Raw genomic sequence first — 21779 nt, forward strand, 5'->3', positions numbered from 1 at the left:
CTTGGCAGATGAGCTTCTGGAGCGCGTCCCACGAGACGCGACTTCTCGAAGCTGGCCATCGTGAGAGGCTACTCGGTGCCCATGCTTTTTGAAAATGCCTCTCTGGTCCTTATTCCATAGCAGGCGCATCTATGCGCCTTTAGCAGGGCCACTCATGAACAACCTCCCTACCGGCTGCAGCGAAAGCCGCGTCCGGATGCAAACGTGGTGCGTGCGCATAGCTGTGGGGAGTGGTCTTATCTCGCTGTAATTACAGATCTTCTTGGAATCTCAACACCATCTTGATTCTTGAGCCCTCCATCAAGATCGCACCAGGATGGCCAGCAGGCGGTGCAGGTCCATCAGACCACATCTCACTTCGCCTCCCCAGCGCTAGATCACCCGTCGCCCCTTCCGCGGTCAGAAACAGAATACGAGCGTGACTGAAGAATCGTAGCCCGATCTGATCTTCTTCTCCGAGTCCAACATCCTTGTCTTCAAAAAACGCATGCACTCGCTGAAAACCAAAACACGTCACTACTTCAGCCTCGAAGATCCACCTGATGGGAGAGGGGTGCCCTTGTACCACAATAACAACTCGCCATTCCATGGATGGCCGAGCGTTTCGAGAACTTCCCGTCCCATCGGGACTGAATCACGTTTCTGACCTCGAAGCTTCTTAGTATGTCGGCAATAATGTCGACGTGTTCGCTGGTAGTCAGATTATTGCCATGTGATCGGACCTGGGAAGCTGGGAACCACCAGCAGACCTTGGAAGGGACAAGCACCAGAAGGAAGCCGTTGATGATGTGCCCACTGCAGCGGCTGGAATCTAGCCCCAGGCGCGGGATGATAAGCAGACAAAAGGACGTGCATCTACTATGCCGCGACAAAGCCAGGATGGTCTTTTCAAGTTCCGGCCGGGCCAACCAGACGGTGCCTGGATAGGCAGCTTCGATGACCGATGCATCGACGATTAGGCAGCCTGAGCGACCCATGTCTGACCCTCCCACAGACGTTGTACAGGTCCGATTCCATGGGATAATGGTTGAGGTGCCGATCGGCCAGCTGAAATTCTTTTTGACCACCAATGATCTTGTGCAGCGGGCGGTTTCGACAGTCTCGAGATCCCGGGGCATTAGGCGCGCAACGGGATTGGTTCATCTATTGGTACTGCCGGCGGACAAGAGGAGGGGAGAAAATACGCCATCGCTCATTCGAGTCCAAGGCCATCGGTCCAGGTACGGATCATCATAGTCACGTTCCAGCGGGGTATATTCCGGCTGATATACTTCGGAGCACTGCCTAGACGTGCGGCTGACTCGCATGATGGCAGCCTTGAAGATCGGATCTGGGGCCTAGGCGTCCGGGAACGCCGTCACATTGTCGGTCATTCGGGCTCGTATTCCAGATCTATGCGAAGTTAACCCTCGAAAATTCCCTCGCGCGGCTCCAATTACGGCACTGAAACTTCGAGTAGGAGGTTGGCTTAATAAGAACGTTCAAAGTCAGCTTATCATGATATCCCTAATATACAGACAACAATGTACAGTTTTGGACCCATATGCCAATGGTCCAATCTCATAACGCCAAACAATGCCGGGAGCACAAGAGTTGAAGTTGGAGCCTTCCCTAGTTCTGCAACCTTTCAAGTCCGATGAAAGACTGACAGGATTATCGTACTGACGGGGCAACTCAACACCCAAATGAAAAAGATTCAATACCGGACTCGAAATATTACTGCATTTTCGAAGGCTCTGGCTTCGGTTTGATGAGGCCAGCCTGCAAGCGCGTTAGCATCACCTCCGTATAAACTTCCCTGGGACCATGAATACAACGCATCGAAACATACCAGGTTCATTAACCGCCAAACCGTATCACTCGGCTGCGCCCCAACACCAAGCCAGTACTTCGCCCTAGACTTATCTAGCGAGATCTCCTTGTATGGTCTTGCGCTGCGTGCCTCCTCGTCGGACAGGTTCGTAGGTCGTTGCGGGATAGGGTTCAGCGTTCCGATGACTTCGAGGGGCTTCGAGTTGCGAGCCGATCTATTGAGTGGAGACATTCCAATTAGCTTATGCTTCAGAATAACGAAAGCTCGCGCCAGATGATATGGCCAGGAGCAGATCCGTGGCTGTTCCAATCGACAGGACAAGACTGGTACGTACCGCGCTTGGGCGACGACAATGTTGTAGAAAGGCTTGTGCTTGTTACCGAAGCGGGCGAGGCGAATGCGGACGACCATGTTGGCGATTTATCGACCGGGCAATTGAGTGACGACGTCGGTGTGAATTGCCTTCGCTGAGATAGCTGGCTTGCGGCGTTTGCCAAAATCTCCGGGCTCAAAATGAGACGGGAATACGTTGATCCGGAAAGACCCAGAAAGGACTAGCTGGTACTGTGGATGATGTAAGCAGTGTCTACTTCGGAGAGGCCAGAAGTACAGATTTTTTGATCGATCTCTCATGTCAGGGTCATTATTTGATGTCTCTTGCGCGGATAATCGGACACTTTGGTTGAGATAATCCCGAAAATGACCATATCCAGGAGTAGTAGGTGATTGGCTTTCCAACTAGGTACAGATCCCCAACCGTCCGCTTCCCGCACCAGCAAAACGATTGCTGGGCAGTGCTAGGACTGCTGTGATGACGCTCAGTAGCTATATGCTAGGACTCTGATAATTTACTTAGGTACACTTCAAAGCAAATGTCTGATTGCTGGGGTGGGCTCTACCTAATTTGGCCTCACTCTGTATTCCAAGGTTACTAGGCCCTAACCCTAAGCCGATGACATACCTATTTTCCGCTGCCATTAGCCTTCAGGATTCAACCTGTACGTGATACTTTAGTAAATAGATGTTGCTGCGTTGTGGGCACTGAGTAGTGTGCTGGTGATGTGTGTCTATTGTCAGGAGCTGAAAAACAAGGGTTTTATATTTGCCCAGGTACACAAGCTTTGTGAACATCCACAACATATATCTAGTGAAGGTACTTTGAGAGACACTTCTTCGGGATCCAGACCAAGTGCTAGCCAAGGGAGTCAACCTGAATTACCGAATATCGATCTCATGTGTACAAGCTACACAGGATCGCAGCTTTCTTCTCCTTTCGCCAGTTTATTATTGCTATCTGGGCCCATCGCCTCCACTCTCCCAACAACCCAGCCCTAACTATCACCATCCCAACTATCCCCTCGCAGCAACCACAACCAGTTCCCACACCAAATCTACAAAGCAAAACACCTCTCCACACTATCCGCATTATTCCCCCACCAATGCACCATCTTCGCCCCCGTGCTCCCCAAAAAGATGAAAATAAACAGCAAGTTCGCATTGAACCCCGTATCCAGCGCCGCACCGCTAATATACGCCCACTTGTTCCAGAAAACGCGACGATACCGCCAAAGATAGAAGTTCGTGAACGTGCCCACAAGGAACGTCGTAAAGGGACCCGTGCTCAAGTTCCCGTAGAACACTGCCGCAGACGCAAAGAAGATGGTTGTGTTCCAGAGGTCGAAGCGTGCGCGGGGGAATCTCTTATGTAGAAGCCACATGAGGATTGGAGCGAGGGCGCCCGCTAGAAACCCCCAGAGGATGGGTCGGAAGAAGGAACTCGCGAAGAGCTTCTTGGGCCCGACGAGCGCGAACTGGATGCCTGCGGTGTTGTAGGACTTGAAGTCCTGCCCGGTCCATTGGCCGAGAGGGTCGTCCTTCTGCCCGCTCACGTACTCGAATTTCGTGGCGAGGACCCACCGCATCACGCCGTAGTTTACTGGGAGGGCGAGCATGTTCGCGATGATTTGGATGCCGATTACCTGGCGCGGTGGGAGGTGGAGGTAGTGGCCGATCTGGATCATGCGTTAGTTGGGCTGGGATTTGGGTGGAGGGAGGGTAATGACGGACCTTCTGGTCTTCGAGCACGACGCGCGCGTCGTACCAGACGTTGCCGGAGATGATGCGGTATGCGAGTTGGCCGAGTGGGTGGCGGGAGGAGCCTTTTGCTTCGATCATGTCTGCGTACTGGTTAGGTATTTGTCGGAGCTTAGGGCTGGGTATTCTTACATCCGTATACGAGCTCATTGAAATAGCCGACTTTGATTGAGAAGCCGGACATGGCGTACACGAAGCTCATGGGCAGCATTGCGGCTCCGCCGAAGCCCAGTGCGACGAAGTACGTCCAGATGGGCATGTAGATCTTCTTTGAGACGACGACGCCTAGGAGGGTGACTATTGGTACGAGGCCGAGTGCAGCCCATTCCCTGTTTAGGGTGTTGTTAGTCGGTATCCGGGCACAGATGATGGAGAACTCACCATTTACTGATACCGGGGTACTTTTGGATGATCCGGCTGATATGAACCATGGTCAGTAGTTACACAGTTGCATGGGATTGATGGCAAATACCTCAGTCTGTCCTGATGATACGCGCCTGATTGCTTCCTTGCTTTCCAGATATGGTACATCTTTGGACCTAGGAATAGAGCGCACCAGACGTACGAGGACAGGTATGAAGCCACCCACTGCACACGTTAGTAGAGTTATTAGAGGATAAGAGATTGACTTACCATGAAGATCTGCCAGGTATACTGGGCACCCGAATAGGCAAGGCCCACCTCTTCGTATTTAGTTTCGTTGACATGCTGCATGCCGTTTGAATCGATATAAACTGAGTCAATTCGTCAGCTCTATTCTCAATTCTGAGAGACAAAGTAAACTCACTTAAATCCTCAAACGGATACGCCGAGCCGTTCTTCTGGAAAACGCCATTTGACATGATGTCGTACGTGGGTGATCCCCAGAGCTTCCCAAAGTACGCTATGGGAATTAAGATCCAGCACTAGGCAAGTTAGAGTGCCCGCAGCTCTAGCGAGATCAAAAGACTCACCGTCAAGACGAACGCTAGGAAGATAATAACTTGCACGCTGTACGGGTACGTGATGACCACCGAAGTGATGTTCGACCAGTTCAGGGTTATGTTCAGCAGTCCCATGCCCCCGCGACCAGCTCCAATGAAGTTGACTGTATGGTTACGACTGGCAAACCAGCACAGTGGGGCGAGAGAAGCAACGAAGGGAAAGAGGTATTCTGGTAGGAACTGCCAGACGAATGTGGCGAGGAGGAGGATCCAGAACACCTGCAACCGGATCCTGGTTAACGGATACCGGACCTAGAGGTGATGCCAGACGTACCTTCATTTGGTCGTGTGCCCTCTTCTTGTCCGTTCGGTTCCTGGTATCCATGCTTCGGTACAGAGTTACCTGCTGCAGGGACAGAGGGAAGATGAACTCGGGGTCGTCGATCAGGATCGGGCGGACTGGACAGAAAGATTAGCTTGTAATTCTCAGAGTCTAGTCAGTACGCACCCATTGCAGCGAATGCAAACCCAAGTAAAGAGGAACCCTGGTCTTATAAGCATATATTTAGCATGAAGAGGTATAAACTTACCCATCCAAAGAACAAGGCGAGAGCCGTGTTCATGGTCGTATTGTAGTATAGAGCAGCGTTCGTGGGCAGGTACGCTTATGACAGTCTGTTAGGCTTGTTCAGTCTCGAGTGATGGCACTTACTAGCCCATTGCCCTTGACTGCCAGCATTGGCGGCAATGCCCACAATCGCATGCTCCTTGGGTGACCACGGCCCGGGGTTCAGCGAGAACGAAAACCGCCCCAAGGGCACTTTGTACGCCGGCAAGACACGCGCAAGAAAACGGCCAAGCGGATCGGATGCCAGAATGACGAAGAAGACGGGAAACGGCGCAGTCGTTGTTCGGAAGCTGGTGCAGTCAGCTACCTAATACCAGGTACTCCATCCCCACTTGGCCCGTCAGGGAGACATACTAGGACAGCTGAGAAACTACACTCCCGAGCGTGCAGAAGATTGCCGAAAGAAGGATTGACCGGAAGGTCAGGACTGGCAGCGAGGGGTCGTCTTCGAAGCTGACGACTGTGCGCACCAGCTCGGGAATGTTCCTGAACTCGGCGGAGTCAAAGTCATATTGCGACTCGTCGGATGAATCGCCTTCTCTTTTTGAATTGTCGTCGAGAGGACGGACATTGACTGAGCCTAGGTCTTTGATCTCTGGGGGCTGAGCCTTCTCGGTGGGAATCTCCTCTGCTTCGAGTGGTTGTGCTGGTTTCGTCAGACTGGGAGGGGAGGCAGCTCCAGGAAAACATACAGATGTCGTTCTGCTGAGGCTTTCTACCCGGGATAGCGAATCGAGCCATCATGAGAATGCCAGACTTCAATTGACTGAGTACCAATGGATCAAGATATTCCGCCCGTACTTATAGTATCGGACTGTAGCTGAGGATTTCCCAGTCAAGATGAAGAATTGTGCCATGTGCCTACAGTCTAAGTACCAGCACAGCATCTGATAAGAACCCCTCACACGGGCCTTAGCAGCGTCTTGTCACTGGACTGATAGTACCTCCAAGCCAGTCGTGATGATAGCAGAACATGTCGTTATCTCCCGGATCCCGAGATGGCCTTGCAACGACCAGGATGAGTTGAATTGGCGTAGATCTAGGCATTAGGTCCAAGCCATTAATCTAACTTTGGAGACCTTAGATGCGTGGCAAGTCAGTAGTTTATCCTTGTTCTCAAATGTCCTTATCGTGGCTGGTGGGAAATGGCGTGAAGATGGGGGGTAAGGTGCAATGTAGTTAGGGCTCGACTGACAATGTTCAAGGCTCATGGTCGCTGATGCCTTGGACCGTCTCTCGCAGCCGCTGACAATGACATTGTTAATATAGCAATGGCAGGGGTCTTTTGGGTGGCTTGTTCTGTCAGAGTGTACCCGGATGTGAGTGTATTGTCCAAATCATCCCGCAAGCAGCGTCTCTCAGGTTATCAGCCAAGGCCTCTGGTCGCAGAGTCCGGCCTGGTCTCTATCCTGGATTGCGTGCTATTGGAGCACTTGTATGCAGGAGGCCATTTTGATCGTTTTTTCATTGTTGACCTTTATCTTGACTTGAGAGTTGTAGATACGTTCTGCTAAAGAACGTCCCCGTCGGTATGGTAGGTCACAAGATGCTCGCTAGATGATAACCAACGTCGAGCCAGAGGTAAAACGGACGGCCATTTCCTGAAGGAGGATGCTGGCAGCGCTTTCCAATCACGTTTAATGGCGCCATGTCTGCGAAAATGAGCTGCTCGTGGTGTGTTCCACAGAAGGACGCCCTAGCAGGAGTGACTTGACCTCGATGCTCCAGTATTGTGCAAGCAATGGAATGGAAAACATTGTACAGATTGCTCTGTTATTTCCTTACTAATAATGCGATCTCCGGAGTTGTATAAGAAATGGAGCTGTTATCTTGACCAAGGCGTGCTATCTTTGTTCTTCTTCTCCAACTTTCCCCTCTCCAACCTCTCCTCCACCTGTATTCTTATTCTTCCACATATTTACCAATTGGTCTATTCTTAACACTTGACTGAGCTATAAGCTCAAGTAAACATGGCACCTTCTGGAATGTCGCTCCTGGCGAACATCGCCGGTGCTTCAGCCTTTGTGCTGCCCCTCTTCGGCCAGACTCCATTGCCAATTGGAGCTCTCAGTTCAGGCTTCACCTGTGAACTTCCTCCTACTCTTGATCCTGCCAGCGATGGCCTGCCTTCAGCAACGAGCCTATTTTCATCGGACGAGGCATTGGAGAGACAGGTGAAGCGTCACCAGGCTATTGTTCGGGTTCCCTCGGTCTCGTACGATGACCTGGGCGAGATCGGTGAAGACGAGAGATGGGAGCCCTTCTACAAGCTGTTTCCCACAATCGAGAAGACATACCCTACGCTGTAAGTTGCTGTTTGTCCCAGGGATTCTTTACCGGATTAACCAAACCAGCCATAACCGAGCAAAGCTAGAGAAGATCAATACCTTCGGGCTGCTCTACACCCTCGAGGGCTCCGATCCCTCTCTAAAGCCGACGCTCCTTACAGCACACCAGGACGTCGTCCCCGTCGCCGATGCATCCACCTGGACGTATCCCCCGTTCGAAGCACACTTTGACGGCGAGTACATCTGGGGCCGCGGTGCATCCGACGACAAGAACAGTCTGACGGGCATCCTGTCTGCCGTGGAGGGTCTTCTTTCCGAGTCGGATTGGACGCCCAGACGGACTCTGCTTCTCGCATTCGGATTCGACGAGGAAGTCGGTGCCGACAGGGGTGCTAAGCGGATTAGCGACGTGCTCCAGGCAAGATACGGGGACGACAGTGTTGCTGTTATCCTCGACGAGGGTGGGTTCGGATCTGAGCCTCTCGATGATAAAACTATTTACGTTCATCCCGCCATTACCGAGAAGGGCCATATCAACCTCCACTTTGAGCTTCATGCCAAGGGAGGACACAGCTCCGTTCCGCTGCCGCACACGGGCATCGGCATCATCTCTGAGATTGTTATCGCTCTTGAGTCAAATCCGTATGAACCTGTGATCCTCGAGAACAGCCCCATTCACAAGCGTCTAGTCTGTCAAGCGCGGTACTCACCCGGCACACAGCCAAAGATCGAAACGCTCCTGAAAGAGCATGACTTCGAAGGTCTCGCAACGGAGTTTGCCAACACGACCCCATTCAACCGATTCGTCGTTCAGACCTCGCAAGCCGTTGACCTGATCGGAGGCGGCGTCAAGATCAACGCCATGCCTGAAGTCGTCACGCTGTCCGTTAACTACCGCGTTGCACACCACCAAAGGCCCGTAGACGTCCAATACAAGGCCATCCAGGTGATCGCCGACGTTGTCAAGAAGTACAGCCTTCGAGTCGACGCATTCAGCGGCGACAAGGAGTACCAAAACTACGTTGCAGAGCTCCATTCCGACGAATCGCTCTACCGCAGCGACCTCAAGCGCCGCGATGTGGTTGACTACAACGGAACCCTCGTCGTCAGCGCCTTCGGCAAGGGCGAAGCTGCTCCCATCTCGCCTACTGACAATGCAGTGTGGGAGATCTTCTCCGGAACAATCCGGCACGCTTTTGGCTCGGATGGCAAGACTGTTGTCCCCGTTGGAGACATCATGACCGGTAACACGGACACCACGCATTATCTGAGTAAGTTGCATCGTATCTGGTAGAGCAAGCACAAGCACTAACAAATCGGACAGGCCTTTCTCGCGATGTATATAGGTGGACGCCGGCTATTGGCCGGGGAGGAGACAACATCCATACTGTCGATGAGCGTGTGAGTATCTATGACCATTTGAACGCGGTTAGGTTCTACTATGACTTTATCCGCAATTTTGATGCGGCGGATATATGAAAGTTGGGTATACTAGCCTTGAGGTCGAGGAAATTGATTGAAAAGGGTTCTGCCTCATTGGTTTTGGATACAGCTCAATTGAATAAAGATACTCGATATCCGAGGGAAAAACATGTATGCCAGGGTTGTGGTATATCTATCCATGTACTCCGACAGAATGTAGAGCGGCAACGTCTCCATGACGTATGAGGGGAGCTCTCCATCCACTCCACCTTGACCTTATCACCAACGTTATACAAACCTCAACTTAACCCCATCTCAAACTAAATAACCATCTCAATCAAACTCCCCCTATCAAACCATCTAACACCAAGAGAACAAACAGCATTGCATGCTCCGCCCCGCCCTATCGCTCTTCTCCCGCCGCTTCCCCTCCCCCGCACCACTGGCCCTCCGAGTCCGATCCTACCACCGCTCCGCAAAGATGGCGCTCAAGGTAAGCCCAACCCCGTAACCATACATGCGCGAAAGCTAAACAGTCAATTGTCCAGGCACTCAACTCGAAAGACGCTGCCTCGCTGGACGAGGACCTCATGAGCGTCGGCGGCTTCTCGCTCGACCAGTTGATGGAGTTGGCGGGGCTTTCGGTCTCGCAGGCTGGTGAGCTATCCATACCCTCTTGCCCTAACCAGAGTTTAATAAGAGGCGAGGCTAACACGGCGTAAGTCTACCGCGTGCACCCCCCAAGCGCAGGGACGAACGTGCTCGTCATCTGCGGACCCGGGAACAACGGTACATAGCATAACCCCCTGCCATCCCTCTTGAAACCAAGTACTAAGCTTAACCAGGAGGCGACGGCCTCGTCGCAGCCCGACACCTCGCCCACTACGGCTACAAGCCGACAATCTACTACCCCAAAGAAGGCAAAAAGGAGCTCTACACGCGGCTAAAGACGCAGCTCTCGGCGCTCTCAATCCCCATCATCTCCTCAAGCGCCGACTTCCAGTCCGCGCTAAAGACCACGTCGCTCATCGTCGACGCAATCTTCGGCTTCTCGTTCGGCGGACCGCTGCGCGACCCGTTTCCTGAAATCATCGCGGCAATGGAGAGCTCGTCGATTCCGGTTTTGGCTGTCGATGCGCCGAGCTCGTGGGATGTTGAGAGTGGGCCGCCGGAGGAGGGGCCGGGGAGTAAATTTATGCCGGAGTATCTGGTTAGTTTGACGGCGCCGAAGCCGTGCGTGAAGTTTTACAGGGGGAGGCACTTTGTTGGTGGAAGGTTTTTGACTAGGGAGGTTGCGGATAAGTATGGGCTTACTGTGCCGGAGTATCCTGGCGTTGATCAGGTTATGGAGGTTGGGGTTGATGCAGAGGGGAGGCTTTAGGTTGGACGTGCGAGGATTTCGAGGATAGCATTTTGGTCATGTTAGGGTTAGGGAGTGTGTCAAGCGTTTATTGCCTTGACGCCTCGTGTTCGAAAGGTACTCAGTCAGAGTTCAAGTTCTACACCCATAATTGGCCCCGAGTGCTACGGACGGAACAGAAATAGTGTGGCTGATGTGCACTGTCAGGACAATCAATGGACGCAGTCCAGCGTCATCGCTACCGTCAATGTTTGCTAATTACTAAATCTATCAAAGGTTCATGGCGGCGTATCAACTAGACCCCGTAAGGAGATCTATGAAGTAAAGAACACCCATCTACAGCAGAGATTCTTTGATCTCCGCGACTATGCCCTTGATTCTTGGCTCCTTTCCGACGTTCGAGCTTGAAATGGTCTGCAGAATTGCTCCAAGATCGTATACCTCCTTCGCAGCCTCTTTCACTTCAGTCGCCAGCTCCTTGACTAAAGTACCCAGGGCGACAAGGCTGCGATAGACGGCTTCAGAGTCCTTTTCACTGGAAAGCATTCGCGTAAGCTCCTCCAGCAGTACCAGGCCCCGTTGGCTAGACTCGACGCTTGTGTTCATCGCTTCGGACGTCGAATATACCGCAATATTGATGTATAAAGTCGCAACTGCAATAGTAAGATTGCGGTTGGGGGATGATCCGCTGTTTGCTAGACATGTCTTGACAGCAGCGACAACCTGATCGAAGCGGTCGATAACGAGGCCACGGCCAGCATCGGTTTCGAATAAATTGGCGAGCATTCGGACGGAAAGCATCGCATTGTTGACATTTACCGGGGCGTCGAATATCCCACTCTCGATAATCGCAGTGACCAAGTCTTTACCATTGTAATCTGCCGTGGCCGTCACAGGGGTGGCGGCAGCAAATAACCGGAGAAGGTCAAGCCCGGGCAGCCTATTCGCTGCTGGCCAAGCGGTCGCAACCTTGAAGAGTAGATTCACGCCTGCCTCCACGGCGGACGAGTCTTTCAGACTGTTAGAAGCTTCCAGCTCATTGCACAGAGAGACCACCATTTCCAACTCAGAAGGACTGAGCGACAATTCCTTTGAGCCATCTGAAATAAGCTTATCATTGAGTTCGCCTAGCTTCTTCGAAATCACTTTGAGGTTCGCAGTCTTGATGGATAGATATGTCTTTTGCGGAAGTACTTTAGGCCGTGATTCTGGAATGGTTGCTGACTGGGCAGAAGCATCTCCAGGTCGATAGCGTTTATCTTGCCCCCATGGATCAGAGCCGCCTGCTGCAGGTTCCTGGCTGGTCTGACCAATGGTTGCGCCTTGGGTATTTTGGACGATGAACTGAGCGACTTGGTCAAGATAACTCATCGGCAGTTCGTTGTCACCGATAAATTTGGTCGCAGCTTCGTATGGATTCTGCGACAGATTATAGGGTAGTTTGAGAGGAGGTTTGCCATCCTCGACGTCAACGTCGAAAACGAAATCGTAATCCTGGCCCAAGTACTCGGTCTTCCTCCCGCTGCTACCGGCCGAGTCCACCACAGTCCCTACCGATTCCCATCTTCCAAGAGCAGCAGACCATGTATGAGCGGTAACGCTGCCGTTGGCTTCACAGATCATCTGCACTTGACCGTCCTTGGTGCCAGACTTTTGTTGCAAGAATTCTGGACCAGGGAGCTTCTCCTTGTTTATCTTTCCGACTTGTTGCTCCGGTATTGCTGACTCTTTGACGGCCGTCTCGAATTGTTGCACTACCTCCGCGCTCGCATGTCTCTCTGGAGACCTGGTGAAAACCCGTGTTACTCGATCACTTGCTCCGGTCACGATATCGCCATTTTCGGCACAAACCGCGACACCCCAAACTGAAATTGCAGGGTGGGTGATGGTCTGTACACACTGCGTGCCATTCCATACCCGGACTGTCCGATCCTCACCAGAGCTGACAAGCTCACCGGATGGTAGAACCGCCAGCGAATAGATAAAACTCTCATGACCATGAAGCTCTGCAACAAGATCTCCTTGCAGTGTGAACAGCCTAATTACCCCGTCATTGCTTGCAGAGGCAAATTGGGCACCTGTGGGGTGCGAGGGTGGCAGTTTGCAGAGAGCCCGAACGACGTCCCGAGAATCCTTGATGCTCTTCAACAGCTTTCCGGATGAGCTGAATACTCTAATGATATTGTCCGCGCAACCTGGTTTTTGGTTAGTGCCCAATCCGGTGCCTAGTGATACGCCGGCTTACCTGTGATTATTGTGTTCTTATCATAGGCCAGCACTGCCCAAACGCTGCCCTGATGATCCTCTAGCACAACTTCCGATTCCCATTTCCCAACTCCCCAAACACGAGCCGTAGAATCCCAGCTTCCACTGACGACCCAACCACCTTCTGGGCACACATCGAGTGCACAGACCGTATGAGCATGGCCCAGCAGCATAGCATCCGCATTGTCATTCGACGTCTTGCCGGGTTGTCTTGCTTCTATGATCGTGTCTTGGCCTCCAGAAAATACCAATCCTTCAGGAAAGTCTGGGGTCGGGGGGTAGTATGCTAGGGCGTTGATGAATGCGGAACCGTGGGAGACGATAGTATAGTCGTATGTCGGAGGCGGGCTCGAGACAAGCTTCCAAAGCCGAACGGTCGCATCTCGAGAAGCAGAGAAGACAGCTTTAGAGGTAGGAAAGGCCACGGCACGGACCTAGAGGGAAATAACAGAAGGTCAGTAACGTAGGGCGTTGAAATCGAGGATGTCGTTGCGGTGTCAACACAGGGCGGGGAGCTGTCTTACATCATCGCCGTGACCTTCCAGAGCAGCGGAGATCTTGAACTCAGGCATACATACAAAGAGAGATGAGTTGGAATTGGGGGTTCGTAATTGAGATGAAGTTGTGGCAAGAGAGTGAGTGTGTCAAGAAGGGGAGAGGTCTAAAGGGAGAAGGTGTAGGTGATGAGTCCAATAGTACCCCGGCTGGACTACGGGGACCTGGCTCGTGGCAGCCCCGGCGATCTCCAAGGAAAGAGGGGCGTCATGTGGGCGGTAAGCCGCTGAGGCCCAGAAGCTGCTAGAAGTACAAGATGAGTAATCAATCAGTAGCATGCAGTTTCTCTGTAAAGCGCATAATAGGAGTCGCGATAAGAGGCTACAAGCACGTCTCAAGCTATTAGTTCTGGTTGCCGTCTATGCGAAGCTCTGACATGGCTGTTACGCAGTCATCTCGCTGTCGAAGTATATGCTCACGTGCCGGTAGGCTAGCTCCATGTGGACTAGCGCAGTGTCTCCGCCAGCAACGCCGACTCGAACGGCACAAGCTTCAAAAGTTGCTTTTATGATTCTATCTGGGTCGGAGTCTCCGTTCCCTCAAATCAGTCTATAGAAAAGGTGTCGCTGCGGGTGGCCGGTACAATTCGTCATTGCCTTTTTATCATTCCAGCTTTCATCGCCCTAATCTTCGCTCGACCTGCTCTCTACCTCATCTCCGCGACTCGTCCGTCACTCTCTCCTCCGCCGCCGTCATTCTATATACAGAACCCCGCCCTACAGCGCTGATGACTTGACGAGACCGACGAATTTCCTTCTGTATTTCTAGCAATCATCTCTCGCGTCATTCGAAATACTCTGTGCAAATACGTTTTCTTCGTCGACAGGCTTCGGCTGATCTCTGGGTTGGACATCTTATCTTCGCATTTCTAACGGCCATTCTGGAATTGTTATCCCGGTTCTTGCTCAAACTTTGGTTTCATTATGGCTTCAGGTGTGCCGGAAGTTGACTCCGTCGGCAATTTTCGAATTGCTGACATGCGACTACAGATATTCCCAAAGTTGTGCCTTTAACTTGTCATGGACACTCTCGTCCTGTGCCCCATATCAGTTTTTCGTCCACGGTTGAGGACGATCAGTACTACCTTGTTTCTGCTTGCAAAGGTAGGTTGGACCTTCGGGGCACTATTTGGAAGCAATTGACTCATGTTCACTAGATAACAACCCTATGCTTCGGGATGGAATTACCGGTGATTGGTATGCCTTGTCGCCAAAACCCGACTTTTTCCACCTCGGTAATAATAATTGACTCCTCACTCAGGATCGGCACGTTTCTCGGACACAAAGGAGCGGTATGGCAAGCTCGCCTGTCAACTGATGCCAACATAGCCGCAACTGCTGCTGCGGACTTTTCTGCGTGAGTCTACCCCATACGGCAGTGATCGATGTTGACAATGGACTAATATTTCCTCCTGCGAGCAGTAAGGTTTGGGATACCCACACAGGCGAATGCCTCCATACCCTCCAGCATGCGCACATCGTCCGAGCGGTCGCATTTCCCCTCCAACCCTCCCCGCAAGTCCTCGCAACCGGCGGCTACGAGAAGAAACTCCGAATTTTCGATTTGACCCGCAGCGGCGGCAGCAACAGCTCCTCCCCAACAGCCCCCTCAGCGCCCACAGCAGAAGATGGCTCGTCCTTAGCAACAAGCTACGAAATCGGCCCCGGCGCCCACGGCGGCACCATCAAATCCATCATCTGGAACCGCGACTACAATATCCTCACAACGGCCGCGGACGACCGCAAGATCCGCTGGTGGGATCTCCGCTCCCGCCACCCAGTCGTTGAGTTCTCAGTCGAAGGAAACATCGGCAGCTGCGAACTCAACACCCTCGCAACCCGCCCCAATGACACCGGTATCCTGTCTGTCGCTGCCGGAAAGAGCGTCTACCTATTTGACGGCCATGCCCCAGGGAGACTCCTCAAGAAGCTCGACTTACAGTATGAGGTTGCCAGCGCAGCGGTGAATAATGACACTGCCCGGTTGGTGACTGGTAGTGCGAACGATACATGGGCGCGTGTGTACGACCTGCATACGGATGAGGAGCTAGGTACGTCAATCCTGATAAGGTCTATGGAAAACCGCTAACATACAGCAGAAGTCCAGAAGGGCCACCACGGCCCAATTTGGTCAGTGAGCTTCTCGCCCGACGGTAAACTATACGGCACGGGTAGTGAAGACGGTACAATTAAGCTCTGGAAGGCATGCAGAGAGCCATATGGCCTGTGGCGCTGATGCGAATCGAGCATCGCCAATAGACAAAGTGTATAGTCATCTAATAAGAATAATACCAGTCGCCATTGGTTTCCTTGTGTCGTATGCATGCGATTGTGGTTCGGTTGTCTGTTGTCATTGCGTAGACCTAGAGAATGAGTATCACAGGTCCGTTGAAGCTGAAAAGAGATGAGATGGTATTGAACCTCTAAGCTGAATCCGCGGGGTTGAAAAGGTGCGACTTTTGAGTATCAAAAAACGTCGCCTAGATAGCTACTCACAACAAACAGCAAGATCGAAATCACGATCAATGATGGGCGCGATACAAAAACCCTCTATTCAATCATATCGATATCATCATCACCGGCCGGTGCCGCGGCGGCAGGCACAGCAGCAATAGTCGCAGGCGCAGGTTCCGCAGCCGTCTGTTCCGGCGCAGCGGCTTGTTCGGTCGTACCGGCATTACTACCCCAGTAATCTTCCATCTCCTGGTCGAGCTGCTCCTGTGTCTTTTTGGGTCGCGGGTTGCCACCACGACGGCCTTCTCCCCTGTTCTCACCACCCTGTCGTCGTCCTCCGCCGCCTCCACGGCGCCCGGAGGGTTGTTGGCCTGGGATGTAGCGGTCGATGTGGTCGGGGGCGGGCTTAGAGACGTCGCTGCGGCGGTAGCTTCCGCCACCAGGTCCGCGACGACCGCGACGACGGCGTCCGGCACCCTCGGCGCTTTCGCTTCGGCTTTCGGGGCTTAAACTGCGGGCATCGCGGGGTCTTTCGACGCGATCAAAGAGGCTGCCCCTTGGTTTCGCAACGCTTTCAAAAGGATTTCGGTCTCGTCGCGGGCCGGAGGAAGTAATTGAGATACGAATGGGTTGTCCCTTGGCGTTAGCGCCGTCGAATTCTTCTATCGCGGTTCTCGCATCGCTGTGGCGGTTGTATGTAACGTAGGCGACACCTTCGGAGCGTCCAGCCCGGTCGTAGACAAGGGACACGTTCGAGATGGATCCGATTCGGCAGAATAACTCCTATCAGAGGCGGCTTGTTAGAACACAATATACCAAGAGTCAACGGAGTAGCGTACCTCAAGGTCGGTCTCTGTGATATCGTAGTGGAGATTCTCAATGCGAAGTCTGGTTCCCGCAGACGCGCCACTGGTATTCGTTTAGTTCCGTTCGCAGTTCGTATACATCTGAATGATCCATACCGGTCCGGCGACGGGGTGTATCGGTCTACGCGGGCCCGTCGTCCACCACGGGAAGGGCGTGCTGAAAATACGTGTAAGGACCAAAGCCACGAAAAGATCCCACTTGCGTCGTTGAGGTAGGTTTAAAACGTACTGTCTCGGTCGTCTTCATATTTGTCGTGAACCCAATCACTGTATTCCACGGATGTGTTAGTAAAACACAACCAGAATCGCATAGCCCGTTTCTTCCAGGGCGGGGATGGGTAGGGCGCCGCCTCACAGGTCCAAGTCAACACGTTCATCTCGATAAGGCTGTTGCAATCAGATCAAAACAAACAAGGTCAGCCCTAAATCTATCAGGTGTTATGAAACGGCTGTGTCGTGGCGATTTCCGTAGCCTTCAGATCTATCCGAAGCATAACACACGGGAGCACTGAGTTTTGCTTATGACAATGTTGAAGTAAGGCGCGGAAGAAGAGGATTACGAGGTAGAGGAGGAGGAGGATGAGGAGGAAGGACCTAAGAGAGAAGCAGCGGGTTAGTTTCTAGACGGACTCATTGCGCCCTGCGATGAGCGTTTCAACTCCGGCAGAACGTACCTTTTTTACGCCATTTGAGCGGCGACCTGGGTTGCGAGGACCTCTATTCTGGCCGCGATTCTGCCTCTGCTATATAGGACGTCAGCGACAAGAGCCCAACAGGAGAACACAGCCGCGGAGGCTGCGGACTAACTGACCGGTCTTTCTGCGATGATTTCGTCCAAGCTGCGATCCATTCTGACGCGTAAAGGAGAGTTTGAGAATGATAGAGAGACCACTAGTGTATTAAATGATATTGCAACACAAACGGTCAGTGAAAGAATATTGATGGAGATATGAATATGGAGGAGTTGGCCTGGGATACAAGCTTAACGGGAAGGCATAGGCTATATCACGTGAAATGCACAGGTCCCCAACAATGCCCGACTACTCAAAGAAACCTACATGGCAAATCATTGAACTTGAATATGTTTCTTATTTTTTTGTGCAAGTTTACTTCAATCTCGGGATAAGTCTGTATACACAGTGAGAGTATGTGAGAACTCGAGTGCAAATATAAAAACTCAAAAGCCCTTACAATGCAATGTTGGCAATCGCCAACCCAGACAAACCCGCCATTGACCTCCAGTCAACACCTGTACAACAAACAAAAAGTAAGAGGTGGGGTTTCAGAATTAGAAGCGCATTAATCGCTGCCATTAACAGGGGCTTGGGCGGAGTTCTCATTCATCATCTTCTCCATGAAGCTGATGTAGTCGTACTTCGCAAGCTCTCTGTCTTCCAGCAGATCAGGACCCTCATGCTGAGGCATAGTTTTGACAAGGTGTTCAATGATCTCGTCCGGAATGAGAGAGTGCCGAAGGTCAAGCTCCGTGACATATGGCTATAAAAGGGTCAGTTAAGACTCAGATACTCGGGTTGAGAAGAGTACATACCTTGCCATCAGCAACCTCCCGGAAACTCTGGAATACCTGCTCTGCAGTATTCTGGTCCTCTGTTACGCTGACCATGAAACGAATGAACTGTTCGAAACTGACTCCTGCATTTTGGGCAAGCCTAACAGGACCACATGTTTCAACGTATACCTGGTGCATCTCCTCCTCGTCATACACAAGTCCCAAACTAGCAAGCGCCGCGGAAAACTCGAGCTCCTGGAGCGTATTGGACGAATCGCGGTCGAAGTGTCGGAATACTGATTCAAACTCTTCTAATTGAATGGGGGTAAGGTTCGTCATGTTCCGCGCCACGAGTTGGTTATCCAGAAAAGCCATCTTCTTGGATATGCTTGATTTGACAAGGCTCAACTCGTAAGCCAATTCGTCCAATGTGTAAGTCGTGTAGTCATTCTCCTCAACATTTGCCTCCTGACACTGTTCCTCCAGTTCAGCAATGGTCTCCAAAAACGCATCAAGAGGTGGTAGATTGTCGTTCAGTCGCTTGACGTGGGATAATTGGTCCTCAACTTCTCCATCGAGACCTGAAATTGCAAGGGACAATGTCTTCAATGTCAACGCAAAGTCGTTTGCCTTGTCCGCGAAAGAGCGGCGCAGGGCGTTTTTGATGTCACGGATGGTTTCGTTGATGAGTTGACTGCGCTCATGCTCGTCACGGGTTAGACACTCCCACTCCTGGTCGCAGGCTTCGGAAGACAACTCTGGCGGAGGATCGTAGGCTCGCAGGCGATACGTGCTCAGCTTTGTTTTGATATTACCCAGAAGCGCTGCGAGATCCGACTTCTCGGCTACCCACTGGCGTTTCTGGTTTCGCTTATACATGGCAAACTGGGAGGCCTGCTCCTTTGCATCCTTGTATGTTCCTTCGAACGACGCGTTCTTCCAGTCTTCGCGCTGGGCCCGGATCAATCGCAGGAGTTCCCGCATTCTCTTCTCGTAAGAGTTCTGCATCTCCCATGCGCCGTGCATGTTGTTCACGAACTTCTCCACTCGCCGTCCCGCATTCTCTACCCTCTCAAGCTGCGAAAAGGCGTGGAACCAGTACGCAATATATGTCATCAACGATCTTTCGTCGGGTTTCGCAACATCGCAAACGTCGTCCACATCGAGCAGGTCAGGAATGCCGACTTCGTTCGTGGCGATATCGAAGGCGAGCTTCATGTTCCCTCGGTGGTCGTTCTTATCCAAAGCATCGTAGTCAATCAGGTCTGGCCGGTGGATATCTAGTAGCGCACAGAATGCGAGGCCGTCATTCCAGCTAGTAGAGAAGTCTCGAACCTCCACACCCTCATAGCAGGCGGTCTTTCTTTGACACCACAATAAAAGACCGGCCTTGGCGGTCATACCCTCCTCGTTGATGTCGCTGATAGTGAATCGGAGAATGAGCGTCCAAATCAGACCGAGGATGATCTTCTGGTTACCGTCAACAATATCCTCCGCGCCGATATTGGTCATCTGAATCCCCCTCCCCTTGATGAAGTCCAAACTCTTGTTGACATTTTCGAACTTTTGCACACGAAGCTTGGGGTTGGCGGCATATCGACCGAGCGAGTCTCCGCCTAGGATCTCAAGGAGGTGGATAAGAATGACCTAGTAACGAAAAGTATCAGCGACCTGCGCTTCACTGCGGGACGAGAGATGACTTACGCCGTTGGAAAGTTCGTGCACCAAGTTATTCACAAAAATATCCCGGACCTTTACCTTGTTGTTGAGCCTGCAATGGAGAGAAATGTCAGTCGGTTCGGATCAAAATAGAGGGGGCGGTTCAGTCGCAGAGCTCCAATACAAGGAAGATACCAGAAGGCTAGGGTAGGCATCGAGGGGCGGAGGAGGGGAATCGGCGTGGACGGACCATTTTGTGAATGTCTTCTGTTGCACATTAACCCATGACTCGTCGACCGTCAGCATGATGAGCAATATGAAGAATCGAAAACATCCAGGGTATGCAAGAGAAGTGTATCGTTGCAGTTGTCTTTAGCGATCGAGGGGATACCGCAGAGCTATCGGATTACTATTGATAGAGAGGATCGCCGGAATAAAAAAGGGCAAGATCTTCATAGAGATCAGAGTGAGACTGAGATAAAGAGCGAGTCTTCAGTCGCACTCGGGACAAAGACAAGGCCGTGAACGGGAAGCCGGCTGAGATGAAAGGAGTCCTCGATCCAGTCAATCAATGAATCGGAGTCCAAGGGGTTCGTCCGGCGAGGATGTCAACACAATCCCCCTCCGCCCCGGCCCCCCACAGCAACCGCTGCCCGGCATTCTTTGGGTTGCGGTTCTGCCTCCGATCAATTGGGTTCCAGTGAGGGGGATTGCGATGCGAACATTCAATCAAATTTTTGTGTGAGATGCAATTGCCCTTGATATATTGTTGATTTGGTGCAGTGAATTCTAAAGCAAGCTGACAACGGCTGTTTGCATCCTACTCCTTAAGCGCCCACTGCATGATAATCATACAGATATTGTACCTATTTTTGGCAGTATATACGGAGCACTGTCTACACATCCGGGTCGCCTTGGGTCGGGTTTGGGTCTTTATCACCAGTTTATGGTACTCCGTAGCAAAGCCCAAAACCTGGCGGTCAATACTGCCCGATAAGCAGTATCCGCATAGTATACTGAGTCGTGCTGCTCGTATCCAAATGCTTGACCACGTTGTATGAGTCGTATCCATTCCAGTCCAAGACAAATTGATCATCGCGCACGCCGTATGGAGTAGATACAGGCCAGGCTAGACTCCGATAAGCTCCATTCATCGCCCACGTCTGAAAAAAACAATATGGTGGAGTCTGCGCGACGATAATCTAAGTGGCTGGAGGCTCGTTTTGGCTTCATCTTGGAATGGCGGAGACCGTCACGGGAGACGACTAGGTACACGGCTAGCCGATCGTTTGACAGTGCGTCTCGTGCCAGGCTTTCATCAATTGCTCGCTCAATTTGATAAATCAAGGTTTAGTCTTCAAGGTGTAGATACTCAAGTCAATCGGGTGCCAGCGCGACGTGAATATTACGATGTCCTTTAATCATAGAAAGCTGAAGCAGTACCTAGTCGATGTTGCCGAGGTACTCGCTGAGGTGATACTCCGTACAAGGCGCCTTTCATGCCTGCGCTGCAGAGCCGAACACGGTCGAATATCGAGTCGGGGTATACCCAGAGAAGAGAATCGAAGACAAGACAGGGCGGGTGTTCATTATTAACGTAGGTCCCGTCATTTTTGGGGCGCAGGCTTTAATGCCGGGAGTAATGCGCGTGGCGCGGAAGGCTAACCTGGCCAAATTAGGAAATAGGGCGTAGCTCTATTTCTCTATAGAATAAGGCCTTTAATAGGAAGGCGTTGTGTATCTATAGTAAGAACTAATTACTAATTCTCTAAGTCAGAGTTCTGAGTTGAACTTGGTGTTTTGTGCGTCATGTGACTGGCCGCCGCCTTGGCCTTAGGCCACTATGCATCATGTGACTGGCCGCTGCCTTGGCGCGGGGCTAGTTCGGCGCCGAAGTCTCTTCTTTAGGCGGCCTTAGGCCACTATGCGTCATGTGACTGGCC

General features: G+C 51.9%; 7 protein-coding genes across 7 annotated transcripts; 2 read left to right on the forward strand and 5 right to left on the reverse strand.

Annotated features, from left to right (window-relative positions):
- Nucleotides 1-1716: 1716 nt before the first annotated feature.
- Nucleotides 1717-2224, reverse strand: DSM5745_07005 (mitochondrial 37S ribosomal protein bS16m; the record flags this gene model as incomplete). Its single annotated transcript, XM_026749021.1, has 3 exons — nt 1717-1761; nt 1832-2027; nt 2148-2224. 3 exons carry the CDS (start codon nt 2222-2224, stop codon nt 1717-1719), a joined length of 318 nt encoding a protein of 105 aa, XP_026602111.1.
- Nucleotides 2225-3204: 980 nt separating this feature from the next.
- DSM5745_07006 (OPT family oligopeptide transporter) lies at nt 3205-6199 on the reverse strand (the record flags this gene model as incomplete). Its single annotated transcript, XM_026749022.1, has 14 exons — nt 3205-3825; nt 3881-3990; nt 4040-4236; nt 4289-4324; nt 4380-4495; nt 4541-4641; nt 4695-4812; nt 4861-5109; nt 5165-5289; nt 5339-5375; nt 5421-5494; nt 5543-5748; nt 5813-6104; nt 6151-6199. The coding sequence occupies 14 exons, from the start codon at nt 6197-6199 to the stop codon at nt 3205-3207; spliced, it is 2331 nt and encodes a 776-aa protein (XP_026602112.1).
- Nucleotides 6200-7428: 1229 nt separating this feature from the next.
- Nucleotides 7429-10549, forward strand: DSM5745_07007 (NADHX epimerase; the record flags this gene model as incomplete). Its single annotated transcript, XM_026749023.1, has 7 exons — nt 7429-7763; nt 7813-9017; nt 9071-9147; nt 9551-9661; nt 9717-9825; nt 9892-9957; nt 10014-10549. 7 exons carry the CDS (start codon nt 7429-7431, stop codon nt 10547-10549), a joined length of 2439 nt encoding a protein of 812 aa, XP_026602113.1.
- A 315-nt stretch (nt 10550-10864) lies between these two features.
- Nucleotides 10865-13365, reverse strand: DSM5745_07008 (WD repeat PLAP family protein; the record flags this gene model as incomplete). The annotated part of the gene is made up of 3 exons (XM_026749024.1): nt 10865-12723; nt 12774-13227; nt 13318-13365. 3 exons carry the CDS (start codon nt 13363-13365, stop codon nt 10865-10867), a joined length of 2361 nt encoding a protein of 786 aa, XP_026602114.1.
- Nucleotides 13366-14271: 906 nt separating this feature from the next.
- Nucleotides 14272-15583, forward strand: DSM5745_07009 (WD40 repeat domain-containing protein; the record flags this gene model as incomplete). Its single annotated transcript, XM_026749025.1, has 6 exons — nt 14272-14281; nt 14338-14451; nt 14505-14544; nt 14609-14704; nt 14770-15398; nt 15447-15583. 6 exons carry the CDS (start codon nt 14272-14274, stop codon nt 15581-15583), a joined length of 1026 nt encoding a protein of 341 aa, XP_026602115.1.
- Nucleotides 15584-15897: 314 nt separating this feature from the next.
- DSM5745_07010 (putative RNA binding protein) lies at nt 15898-16978 on the reverse strand (the record flags this gene model as incomplete). The annotated part of the gene is made up of 4 exons (XM_026749026.1): nt 15898-16584; nt 16641-16710; nt 16764-16824; nt 16897-16978. The coding sequence occupies 4 exons, from the start codon at nt 16976-16978 to the stop codon at nt 15898-15900; spliced, it is 900 nt and encodes a 299-aa protein (XP_026602116.1).
- Nucleotides 16979-17966: 988 nt separating this feature from the next.
- On the reverse strand, nt 17967-20142 carry DSM5745_07011 (alpha-actinin, sarcomeric (f-actin cross linking protein); the record flags this gene model as incomplete). The annotated part of the gene is made up of 4 exons (XM_026749027.1): nt 17967-18164; nt 18217-19824; nt 19882-19948; nt 20021-20142. The coding sequence occupies 4 exons, from the start codon at nt 20140-20142 to the stop codon at nt 17967-17969; spliced, it is 1995 nt and encodes a 664-aa protein (XP_026602117.1).
- Between the last annotated feature and the right edge of the window lie 1637 nt (nt 20143-21779).

The sequence above is a fragment of the Aspergillus mulundensis genome (genome assembly GCF_003369625.1).
Source record: "Aspergillus mulundensis strain DSM 5745 chromosome Unknown scaffold_7, whole genome shotgun sequence".
Taxonomy (NCBI): Eukaryota; Fungi; Ascomycota; class Eurotiomycetes; order Eurotiales; family Aspergillaceae; genus Aspergillus; species Aspergillus mulundensis.